The sequence below is a fragment of the Rhodamnia argentea genome, chromosome 5 (assembly GCF_020921035.1).
Source record: "Rhodamnia argentea isolate NSW1041297 chromosome 5, ASM2092103v1, whole genome shotgun sequence".
Lineage (NCBI taxonomy): Eukaryota > Viridiplantae > Streptophyta > Magnoliopsida > Myrtales > Myrtaceae > Rhodamnia > Rhodamnia argentea.
In genome coordinates, this window is record NC_063154.1 from 13,913,015 (window position 1) to 13,924,642 (window position 11,628).

An 11,628-nucleotide genomic window follows, 5' to 3' on the forward strand; every position below is an offset into this window, starting at 1 on the left:
AATATGGATGAAAACGAGTCGAGTCGGGTATTTGTCGGTTGCGAGTCTGATCGGGTATGAGTTATTGAATATGGGTAAAATGAGTTAGACATGTTAATATAGGTAGGACCATATTCAACCCTATTCAAATCCGATTCAACACACCCATTTGACACCTCATTCATACCCGGATACTTGAGGTTAGTGATGTGATCACAATAGCAACTCCAGTGATGCTCTCTACACTTAGTCATCTTTTTCACAAGATAAATTAAGAATTGCCACTTTATGCAGCAACAGGATTAGATCTTCCACACAAGACTTCATCATGATTATAAGTAGGATAAAAGCTTATAGAATTCACAAACATGGTTTTAAGGATCTGTAGGAGGCGGACTTGCTCTTGCGTACCGGTCTCTTTGTGAATAACATGCCATGCGACCCCGTGAAGAAGTCTCATTGTTTAGCTCCATATCCATTATGCTACTGGGGCTGGCCCGATCCAAGCCGGACCGGCCCATGACCCGGCTTAAACCCTTCAACGAACCGATTCCCTCCTCCGTTCTCCGTCCTTTAAACCCCTCGTCTTTCTTTGGCTCTCCGCAGTTTCTTCGGCTAGAGTGACGCCAACAATGGCCGAAGAAGCGAAGTCGGGAGCTAAACACTCGCAAGGCAAGAAGAAGAGGAGACTCAAGCTCGCGGAAGAGAGTTCGTCGAGACCTGGCAAGTCGCGCCGCGTTGATTCCACGGATGAAGTCGAAGGACCGGCACAAGTCGAAGAAGCCATTCCGATGGTGCAGAAGGATCGTCCCTGGCGGAACCTGCAGTTGATTCTCTTGTTGCAGAACAAGGACGTCGACGTTGGAAAGTTAGTCTCTCTCTCTCTCTCTCTGAAGCGAGAGTTATGATTTCGTTTTGTCACGTGGGAGTCAGTATGCATACCGCGGAGTGAAATCCATTGAAAGTTCTTATCCCGGCCGAAGCAATTGGAGGCCGAACTATGCGAGTTGGTTTCCATGTCCAACCCATGCTGAGGTTGCTATTAGTATGATGAAGAAGAGCGGAGACAATGTGCTTACTATGAACTTAGTCGCAGTGATGTTTATTTATTACTGGGTCTCTAATGATCGGAATCTTCGTTATAGATGAAATTGAGGATTTCCGAGATTTTGTTTTGTGCTTCGAACTTAATCTGGAAATCAATCTACTGCCTTTGGAATATTGAAGATTTAGGAACAGACGTTGAGAGGGAAAACAGTAAGAAAGGAATAGCTCTCTTGGCACGAGTCTAGTAAACAAATTTGGAAGTTGTAAAAATTGTTGAATTGTTGCAAAACTCTAGGAATTATATCTTGATAACAAATATTAAATGCAGGAAGGTGGAGATTGCTCTAGATTATGTCAGAACGAGAAGCAAAGAAGAGTGTACTGGCCCTGAACAAGATTGTGATACGGTGAAACTGTCCCGTGTGATAGTCTTTCTTAGTGATTGGATCCAGTCATTATTGATTTCATCAGGAAAGAAAGTCAAAGTTCATGGAGAGCAGCATGACGTAGTTAAGGCATGTTTGGACGTGAGATGCTGGGAGATTTTCAAGTTCTGTCTGGATAAGTCATCTAGATTGCAAATTCCTCTAAATTTTTCCCGAAAGCTTTTGCAACCTATCCAGTTTATCGCAAGGCATGTGCTATTCAGGCTCAATGATTCACCCATGCATGCAGAAGAGTCCTTCCTTACTGATGAGTTTGAGTTGTTTAATCTTATGGTTGATTGCGTTTCTTTGTTATATGCTTCCGACAATGTCGCGTCAAATGAAAGCTTGGAGCAATGGATTTCAGCTGTTCATACGGTGATTGAGCTCGTCAACAGAATTTTTACAGGGAACCTTGACAGCAGGAAAGCAGGTGTTTTGGTTCTGCAGTTCTCCTGCTTTGTACTTGGTCCATTTGCTAAATTTTTGAGGATTCACCCAACTCGGAAAAGTGGTTTTAGTGAATTTGTACATGAACTTCTTGAGCCACTGTTGCAATTGTTTGGTCATCTTCGTGGTAACAGAAATAATCCTGGTCTCACTAGCAACCTTTTAAGGTCAGTTGATCAGGTTTTGTCGAATGGGGTGTTCCATCCAATTCATGTTGAGGGCTTCTTGACTTTGCATAGCTCTGACAAGTATCTCATTTCCAATGAAGGTAAGTCAAAAGACTCAAAGATCATCATCATGAGTTACCATAGACATTTATTTGAGGAACTGGAGAGAATAATGACTGCAAAGAAGGTGTTGGCGTTGAAAGGTGTGAGTAACCTGTTTCATTTGCTTGTTAAGCAAGTAAGAAAACTCAGGGGAGCTTCCGTGCCATTAAAAGTGAGTAGTGCACCATCAGTTGGTGATGGTTCAAAACAACCAGAAAATGGTTTATTTGATCACAGATCTAAAATGCTATCCATGGCTAGTGATATAAATTCTGAGAGAGATTATAGCTTGGTTAATCTGAGTCTAGAAGCACGCAAATCGCTGTTTGATTTTTTTGTGCAGATTATGGAGCCACTATTGATTAAGCTTAATAGCTATCTTCATGACAAAATGGAAGTTGAAGACTTGCTGAATGTTCAATACATACTCGGTTCTGTAAATTGGCTACTTCGGAGCATTATCGATGAAAAGGTCTATGTTAAGACCGAGGACATCTCTGGAGGAGCTTTTTTGGGTTTTCTTAAGGAAGTTTACCATACAATGATCTCACTATCTGCTAACTTCAACGTATTTTGGCAGTCCAAGAACCATGCAGATATCGGAATGCATGAGGGACTATTTTCTTCTGTGGTCAAGGAGCTGGTTACTGCTATAGGTTGTCTTCTAGATATAGAATACGAGGTTATTGGGGAAGACCTAGAAAGTTTGTGGCATTTGTTGCTAGTACACTTGGCTACGGGGCTTTCTGTAAATGATTTATCTGACGGAAGCTCATTAATAAGCAAGATACTCGACCTAGGATGCCAGCTTGTCAGTCTCTTCGGTGAACTTCGCCAGGTTTGTTAATCATAACTATCAAAGGCTCGAAACATCTGTTTAATGTATGCATCGATCTTGTTCATATGAAGCTGTGCTCAACTGTTCGGAAAAGTGCTTGTTTTATGTCTGATTGTTGTTTGGATCTTTTCAATCATTGGCTTCTTATTCTTTATGTGATATCCATTGCGTGATGCAGGTGAGCAATGTCATTTTTTCTCTTAGCAAAGCTGCGAGACTCTTAGCAAATTGGGAGGTTAATGGTGAGATCAATCCTAAAATGGTTGTTGGTACTCATGCCTCATATGAGGCTTATGTTAAATCAGTGGGTACGTTACTTTGCTCGCAAGAATTTAAGGTGGCTGTTCATAAAGCTATTTCATCCATACCAGAGGGGCAAGCAAGTGGATGCATTCAGCAGTTGGCAGAAGATGTATCAGAATCTCTGATATGGATGAAACTTTGTTGCTCCAAGAATGTTGGAGAAGGATTTGGCTGCGGGAATTTACGAAGATGTGCTATAATTAGCTTCAACCTGCACTGTGAATTGTTGGGCAAAGGTTTGTCTGAGATATACAGTTGTTTACTAGATTCCATCACTGTGACAACCAGCAACAGTGTGGCAGTTGGATCTTCTATAAATAACTTGATGGCAGTAATACGTCCTAGCTTGAGTAGTTTGGTTGAACCACAGTCGGGAAGCTTAAGTGAGTTCCTTTTGTCATTATCAGGAAGTATTTTTGATAAGAAAATGATTAATAAAATTATGTCAATGAAGTTTGGCTTGTCCAGCCATTGGGCTTTTGTGTTCTTCTTTCGATTGTACTTGTCATGTCGAAGCCTATATAGACAAGCAATGAGCCTTATGCCCCCTAATTCATCAATAAAGATGTCAGATTTTATGGGCGATTCATTTACAGCATGCTCCGGAAAAGATTGGATTGAGAGAGATGATTTGCCAGATGATGGCTATTTCTCATGGGTTGTCAAACCTTCAGCTTCTGTTCTGACTGTTATTAAATCTGTATCAGATATTTATCTTCAAAATAGCGTTGCAGATTGCTGTTGTCTGGTTTACATATTGTATGCCGTTGCACTTCAGAGACTGGTTGATCTGAACAGTCAGATAAAATCTGCCAGGTATCTACTACAGAGCAAGAAGGAATTGCTGCGTAACGTTTCCCTTGATGGTGCTGACCATTCAGCTCTGAGTGAAAAATGTCAAAAGTGGGAAGAGAATGTTGTAAACTTGAGACAAGAAGCACAAGGCCTTACTGATTTCATAATGAGATACCTGACTTCTCTGGTGAATGATCCTGTACTTTCCAGTTATTCTGAGGCAAGCACTAATACATGTGCCCAGTCTCCGCATGTAAGTAATCAGTGGGATTTTGGTATAGGCTCTATAGATGAAAAAACCTTGCTCACTGCAATTTGGTGGATCATATGCCAGAGCACAGATATCTGGTGTATTCATGCTTCTAAAAAGAATGTGAAGATGTTCCTCTACTTTTTGATCCAATCTTCTCTTCCTGCTATAACTGGAAGTCCTTTCAAGTGCAAAACTCCCAGTGAGATGGTCCACAAGTCAGTGCACCAAATCTCATATGAAGTTCTACACGACTCTACTTTTCATGAGCATAGAGTAAGAAATTGCCCATGATCTTCCTATGACAAATTTACTCATTTTATGTTCGATTGCAAAAGCATGTCGAATAGAGGATTTTTTTGTTGTGTTTTTATGTATCTTTGTCTGCTGAGATGTCCTTTTGCCCACTATTTACACTCCTTTATTTATCCTTATTTTGTGTTGGTATCAATGATTGTCTAGGGATTTTAATTGTCTTTTGCATTAGTTTGTTCACAGGCACTTGGCATCAAGGCTTTGTCGTGTGATGGAGAAGTTAGCAGGGTCTCTATTTTGCAGTGATTCATCTGGCAAAGTTGATCTCCGCTCATCACCTAATTGGTCTCATTGTCTAATGGAACTTCAGAAGTCATTGTCAGTTGTTTCAGGTAGCAACCACACCTATTATTTGAAGCGGACTGCTTCCTCGTCCAATGAAGAGCCTATTGATGATTGCACTGAAATAAGAACATCTCGAAGCATGAATTTTGCTGCTTGCATGGATTTGCTTAATCTTTTTAGTCGGATGCCAAAAGACTACTTAAGTTCAAGATCATTCAAGGACTATGCAACTCACATTATTAATGTTGAAAGGTAAATTTGGTTTCTGTCAATCTATCATTGTTCAGCACAACTTCTGGCAGAGATTCATTGTTGGTTTAAAAATTTTTAACAATGATGATGGATGTCAAGGGTTCTGAAACTTTTAAGGCAGTCCCTCCCACACTGTCAGTCTGTGAGAACTCTAATGGAAAACTGAAGAGTGCCTGGAGAAGATTTTGGATGATTGATATCTTGCTCTGTCTCTTTCTCTTTCTGTTGGTCTTTAGATTTTTATCTTAGCTTTGTTTCGCGTATATTAGTTGCTCAATACAATACTCAAATGTTGAGTCGTTTGTTATTCTGTCTTGTTTTCAAATGGAATTCATACAAGTTCTGATCGAGATCTTTTGGTAATCACAAGTTTTGAGAGTAGAAGCCCTGAAACATATACATGTGTTGGCTTAACCTATGTATGTATATCAGTTGTGGAATAATGAATGGCATTGGTGGGCAGTAAAAAGAAACAAAAATATAAAAAGAAAAGAATTGGCATTCACAACACATCAGAGACAATTGCAGCTATAGTCCTCTTAGTTTCACTTGTCACCTGTTTTCTCTCCCGCCAAAATGCCTCTCTTGACCTGAGTCAGACATAAATTTGATGGAAGAAACCATTGAAGATGCATCAGGGGAAATTCATAGTTTAGGCCCATAAGGCTATGTTTCTTGTTGAAAAGTGTTCGCGATGCAACATGTTTTGTAGTACAGTGGTATCTTGAAACAATTCATAAGCTTTGAGATTTAAGTTAGGCAAAATCTGGACTGAGCTTACTTGATAATTTCCCCTTTAAAAAGTTTCAGTCTTACTTTTTCTTGCTCTAAGTTAATTTTCTGAACATATCAAAAGCTTGTTTTTTTGTTATTTAGTATGCCTTTCAGCTTTTCTTTGAGGATTAACTAGCATTTTTCTTTCCCAGACTTGCAGCTAGCAGCTTACTGGACTTTCAAGGTGCCTCATTCTCATCTAAGCATGATAAATACTTCAAGTTGTTCTTATATTGTCGGAAGGCTTTAAAACATTTAGTTGAAGCATCTTTCACCAATAATATAGAAACAACTGAACATCCGCTGTGTGCCCTTATATCTGAAGGATTATTTTCTCTTGTATGGCTTTTCAAATCAGTAGTTGTTGTGAGTGGGCTTCAAGATGAATGGGGAGAGTATAATTCTTGCAAAGTGAATCTGTCTTTAATGGACCACACATCATATATATTCCTAATGTTCAGCAAGTATTACTTTTGTCGAACACTTTCCCCAATTGTAAAGTCAAAGCGGCACTGTAAACGGCGAGAAAGTTCTGGCATTGGCCTGGGGGAGACAAATTTAGTCAAACCAGGTTCATTCTGGGATTCTTCTAAACATTCTGAAGCTTGGAAAAGCATCTGCCTTGTTGCGCAGAGTATGAAAGAAGAGATGCAACGCTTATTTTGCTCTCTAGAAGACTCTTTTCATGATAGAAAAGCAGATGTTGGTCAGAACTCCTCAGATGTGGCTAAATTATCTATCATTATATCTTGCCTGAGTGGTTTCTTTTGGGGCTTAGCATCAGCTGTTGACCACACTGATGCAAAAGATCGGGTTCACAAAGTTATATCGTCTCATTGGAAGCATGAACCCCTTTGCAAGCTTAGCCTCTTTATTGACATATTTGCAGATGTAGTTAGTATCTTTCTGCGGATTATGTTTGGTCAGAATGATCAGCAGCTGGGATATATAGGTCATGAGCAAAGTAGTAAAATATCAAACTACAGCCGGGATATATTGGCAAGGGATGGTTTGTCACATAGTGACTCTCAATCTGTTCCTAATATATCGAGCAGCAGTGAACATGAGGAGGTTGTGACAGCCTTCTTAGAGTCATTTGGCTTTACTGATCAGTCAGTGGGTACTGATGTTGGCCCTCAGTTGTCACATGTGGAAGGTGATGATTGTGTTGCGAGCACTTCAAATGAAGTCAATTTGTTTGACCTGCAATATTTAAATAAGCCTTTCTTACAGCAGTTACTAAAGGATGATAGTCCTGATGGGGCATTTCTGCTCAGGCACTTATTTTTTGGTTATTCAGCTATTTTAAAGCTGAATTTGAAAGACCGGACTCTTCTCTCGACAACTTTGTTGCAAACTTTTATGTCAATGGCGCAGTTCCTGATCTTGGAGTTGGTTAATGGTTTTGAGCTGTCACAGCCATCATCATTTGTTTGCTTAGATGGTGTTCTGAAGTATCTGGAAGAATTAGGGAGTCATTTTCCCTACACTAATCCCACATTATCCAGAAATGTGTATGCCAGACTGATAGAATTGCAGTTGGTGGCTCTAGGCAAATGCATTGTGTTACAAGGGAAAAGTTATACTTTAATGACTCATGAGACTCAGTCAAGCGCCGATACAATTCCTGGTCATGCGAAACTAAATGGACCAAAAGCTTTTCCTCTGGAGTGTTGCCTGGATAACATCAAAGCAAGGTTGAGAACGTCATTTACCATTTATATTAAGAAGCCTGCAGAGTTGCATCTCTTATCTGCTATCCAAGCAATAGAGAGAGCATTAGTTGGAGTGCAAGAATGCTGCATGGCTAAGTATGGCTTTACTTTTGGAAGGGTAGGAGGAACTGTCCCAGCCGTTGTTGCAGCTGGCATTGACTTGTTGGATATGCTCCTAGAAAATGTTTCAGGTAATAATGTGTACATATGTTAAAGGTGTAGTTGAGGGGAAGAAGTTAAGTATTCTCAGGCATTTAAAATACGTTGTCATTGAGTAACAAGTATAGGAATAAACTCTCCTGAATTGTTGCTTAACTAATATTCACTTTCTGTCGATAGACCAAGTATTAGACTTTAATAACTTGATAACTCTCTTTGCCTTTGTTGATGAAAGGAAGAATTTGATGCTTCATGGTTGTTTTACAAAATACTGTATAAAATGGAAATAAAATCTATGAACAATTATTGTGTCCCTATCTCTTTTCCTGTTCTAACAATTTATGATCTAGAAACACAAGATTGCATGAAACAATGCTCTGATAATGGATACTTTGCTTTGCATGTCCAAAAGGGTCATTTAAAGAAACAGAAGAATAAGCCATGCCTTCCTGTAGTTATACGTCTGTATTAGGTGGCTATAGTGTATCTTTACTTTCAGATAATGTATGACTCAACCCTTGAATTCCTTTTGTAGGTCGCAAACGTTTGAGTGTGGTCAGGAGACACATTCAGAGCTTTATGGCTGCTTTGTTCAATATAATTCTGCATGTGCAAAGCCCACTAATTTTCTACGAGAGTTCACCTGGCAAAGGCTTCAGTGATCCTGACCCAGGATCAGTCACTCTTATGTGCATTGAGGTACTGATTAGGGTTTCAGGAAGACATGCTCTCTTTCAAATGGATCCTTGGCATGTTGCCCAGATGTTAGGCATTCCTGCAGCGCTATTCCAGGTTTTCTGTCAGTCTCAACTGAAAGATCCGATTTCTTCCGGCTCTTTATTTTCTTTGGAAAATCTTGACGTTGATCGGCCGTTTTCAGTGAAGCTATACGCTGCCTGTTGTCGATTGCTGTGTACTGTTCTTAAGCATCACAGAAGGTATGCTATGCTTTACAAATTCTTCAATCATGTTCCAAAAAGGTTGGTCAAGAAACTTATTAGTTAATTTAGGTGGCAAAACAGTCAGTTTTTTACTTATATATGCTACCGGTTGTCGATTGCTGTGTACTGTTCTTAAGCATCACAAAAGGTATGCTATGCTTCACAAATTCCTCAGTCATGTTCTCAGTAAGAAGTTGGTCAAGAAACTTGTTAGTTAGTTTATGTGGCGAAATAGTCAGTGTTTACCACTGGGAAAAATATAAGGGGGAATTGGGGGCATGCCCCCTAGAGGTGTCTTGTGGAATGGGCTGAGAAACAAGCACTAGAGAAAGGCTTTCGAATTAACAGTATTCGGTTATTTTAGTACTTTTTCGACAGCAGTGTACCTCACTTCTGTATCTTTCTCTCACAATCACACGCATGTGCTTACGCACGGACAAAAGCACGCACACAGAGAGATCATATGCTCGCATTGCAATCAAGTTTTTGGAGATATTGTCATCATCTTTCATCGCCCTTGCTTTCTTCCACCATCTAAGCGTTTCTTTGCTGAAAACATACTCTATGGTTGTGTTTTTCTAGTGAATGCGAAAGATACGTTGCTTTGCTTCAAGATTCTGCTTCTGTTCTTCTCAATTGTTTGGAGACTGTAAACATGGACCACCAGGTCAGGCGAGGCTATCTTTCATGGGATGTACAAGAAGGAGTCAAATGTGCATGTTCCCTCCGACGGATATATGAAGAGGTGACTTTGTAGTAAAACTGTTAGCTTTGTGTGGTATTGATATGCCACAATTCCTTGGTTTTAATGTTCATGGAATGCATATTTTTGGGGGCAAGTTGCTCTAGGTCTTTATAATGCTGGCAATGAGCATATGGGGATGCAGGCCAACTTGGCTGAGAGTTCTTTACTAGATTTTGTGAGGCTGGAGTGTTGTTTAATCATGGCAAATGTCATCATCAAAGTCTTTGTTACATTATTCTCGCTTTTTTCTTTTTGGCACAATCACTTATAATCTCATTGACATATTCACACCACTCTTTTGAGTCCCTCTAGCTACATGCTTATTGATTTCCTATAAAAAATAAGAAGATTAATTTTTCTTTAGTTGGAGAAACTTTTTTTCCCTGCTGTGTGTTCAATTGCTCCTAATGTCATTGATGAGTTCCTCATCATTTTACCTTTATATACGATTTCTTCAAGCAGAGTGGTTCATTCTAACCAATTGCCATGACCTCATATACCTTAGCACTGGGGAGAGATTTATAATGTTTGCGTCAAATCTTTATGCATTAGCGTTGAAGGAGCTAGTTTCTTGAAAATGGGTATTTGACCTACAAAATTCTGGGAAATTCACAAAACTGTGTGACTTGGGGATCTAAATTTGGTCTAATCATAGGAGGGTGAGAGGTAGTTGGAGAATTATGCTTTTCCTAGCAATAAGCTAATAACCCAGTGCAAGAAGTGCAAGACTGCATTCATCAATTGACCAATCATTGGATTGCTTTGTTTTGCATTTGTCTGTATCCGAGCCTCAAAACAGAAGGGGAGTTTGTGCTTGGCAGTAGATATTGAAATCTCAGTTTACAACTCTTTATGTCTTCTGTTTTTTTTTTCTTTCCTTATGTTTTAGTGTTTTCATCATCCTACAGTTGAGGCAGCAGAAAGATGTATATGGGCGTCATTGTTTTAAGTTCTTGTCTAGCTACGTATATACATATTCGGAATGCGGTCCCCTTAAGGCTAAATTCAGAAGGTACCTTCCTTTGGTGTTTCTCTTTACGTTTGATTAAGCAAGCCTAGTTACTATTGGGATGTGTTTTGATACTTATAGAATGTTTGTACTTTTTTACTCTGTCTCAGAGAAATAGATGAAGCTTTGAGACCCGGAGTGTATGCTTTAATTGATGCTTGCTCAGCAGATGATCTTCAATATCTTCACACAGTATTTGGAGGTATGCTGTCATAAGCTGATCTTGCCGTAGACTATTTCAATGGACAGCATTTCCTTTTTCGAGTTTCTTATGTTGCGATTTCCTATGCAGAGGGTCCTTGCAGAAACACTTTGGCATCTCTGCAGCATGACTACAAAGTTTACTTTCGATACGAAGGAAAAGTCTGATGTGAGCGTATTTCCTTTGTATTGGTCCATCGGTATAAATGGTCTTTCTCGGTTCTTCTACAGTGAAGACATTTTGGTGGGTATTGTTGCTGCTGCCTTCGGTGGGGGCTCAAATTCTACCAAATATGATCCTGGTAGGACAATGAAGAAGTGCTGTGAGGGCAGGAATGATCATAGTGATTTCCTTTGCTTGAAGACGAATGCCGTCAACATACAGGAGCTATTGAATGGGAAAGGTGACCTTTTCGAATGCTTATTTGAAGTTACTGAGAAACTTTAAAGGGAGGACGATCTGACACTCGGGGATGAACTAGGTTTATGGGGAGCTTGGATTATAGGCAAGTAGGTGATTCATGTACATTATTTTCACATAGAGTTTTAGGCTTATAGTGGAGTTAGATTAGTCCATAGCTGTACCATCCGATTTTGAGTCGCGTAAATGGCCCCTCACTAAGATTGTAACATTTGTAATTTTGTTAAGATTGTAACATTTGGAATTTTGTTACTGTAATTTTTGCTGGTCTGCGTTGTATTTATCGAAGTACAAGTTGTACACTGGTACAGAAGCAATGATAACGAGTATGATTTACTCTGCTTTATTCACGCTTTTCATCTTTTTTTTTTTTTTGGGTCCGACATAAATTCTGGTCTCGCGTGGGTTAACCCGCCGGCCTCGTATCTTCATATATTTCTCAAACAGGCGAGCAA

General features: G+C 39.6%; 1 protein-coding gene across 2 annotated transcripts; it reads left to right on the forward strand.

Annotated features, from left to right (window-relative positions):
* Positions 1 to 542: 542 nt before the first annotated feature.
* LOC115741982 lies at positions 543 to 11,349 on the forward strand. Of its 2 annotated transcripts, XM_030676046.2 has the most exons (11): positions 543 to 847; positions 1,355 to 3,008; positions 3,187 to 4,632; positions 4,844 to 5,208; positions 6,135 to 6,904; positions 6,935 to 7,888; positions 8,392 to 8,794; positions 9,380 to 9,542; positions 10,451 to 10,554; positions 10,662 to 10,753; positions 10,844 to 11,349. In XM_030676046.2, exons 1-11 carry the CDS (start codon positions 612 to 614, stop codon positions 10,918 to 10,920), a joined length of 6,264 nt encoding a protein of 2,087 aa, XP_030531906.1. In that variant the 5' UTR covers positions 543 to 611; the 3' UTR covers positions 10,921 to 11,349. The 2 variants fall into 2 exon arrangements, with proteins under 2 accessions (XP_030531906.1, XP_030531905.1); XM_030676045.2 differs by having other exon boundaries at positions 6,135 to 7,888.
* Positions 11,350 to 11,628: the final 279 nt, after the last annotated feature.

Excerpts from the sequence above, each read along its gene's own strand:
- LOC115741982 (XM_030676045.2), top strand. The coding sequence starts at position 612 with ATGGCCGAAGAAGCGAAGTCGGGAGCTAAACACTCGCAAGGCAAGAAG. Across the intron at positions 3,009-3,186 it reads TCTTCGGTGAACTTCGCCAG|GTGAGCAATGTCATTTTTTC; the intron begins GTTTGTTAATCA and ends TGCGTGATGCAG. Across the intron at positions 10,555-10,661 it reads CTTAAGGCTAAATTCAGAAG|AGAAATAGATGAAGCTTTGA; the intron begins GTACCTTCCTTT and ends ACTCTGTCTCAG.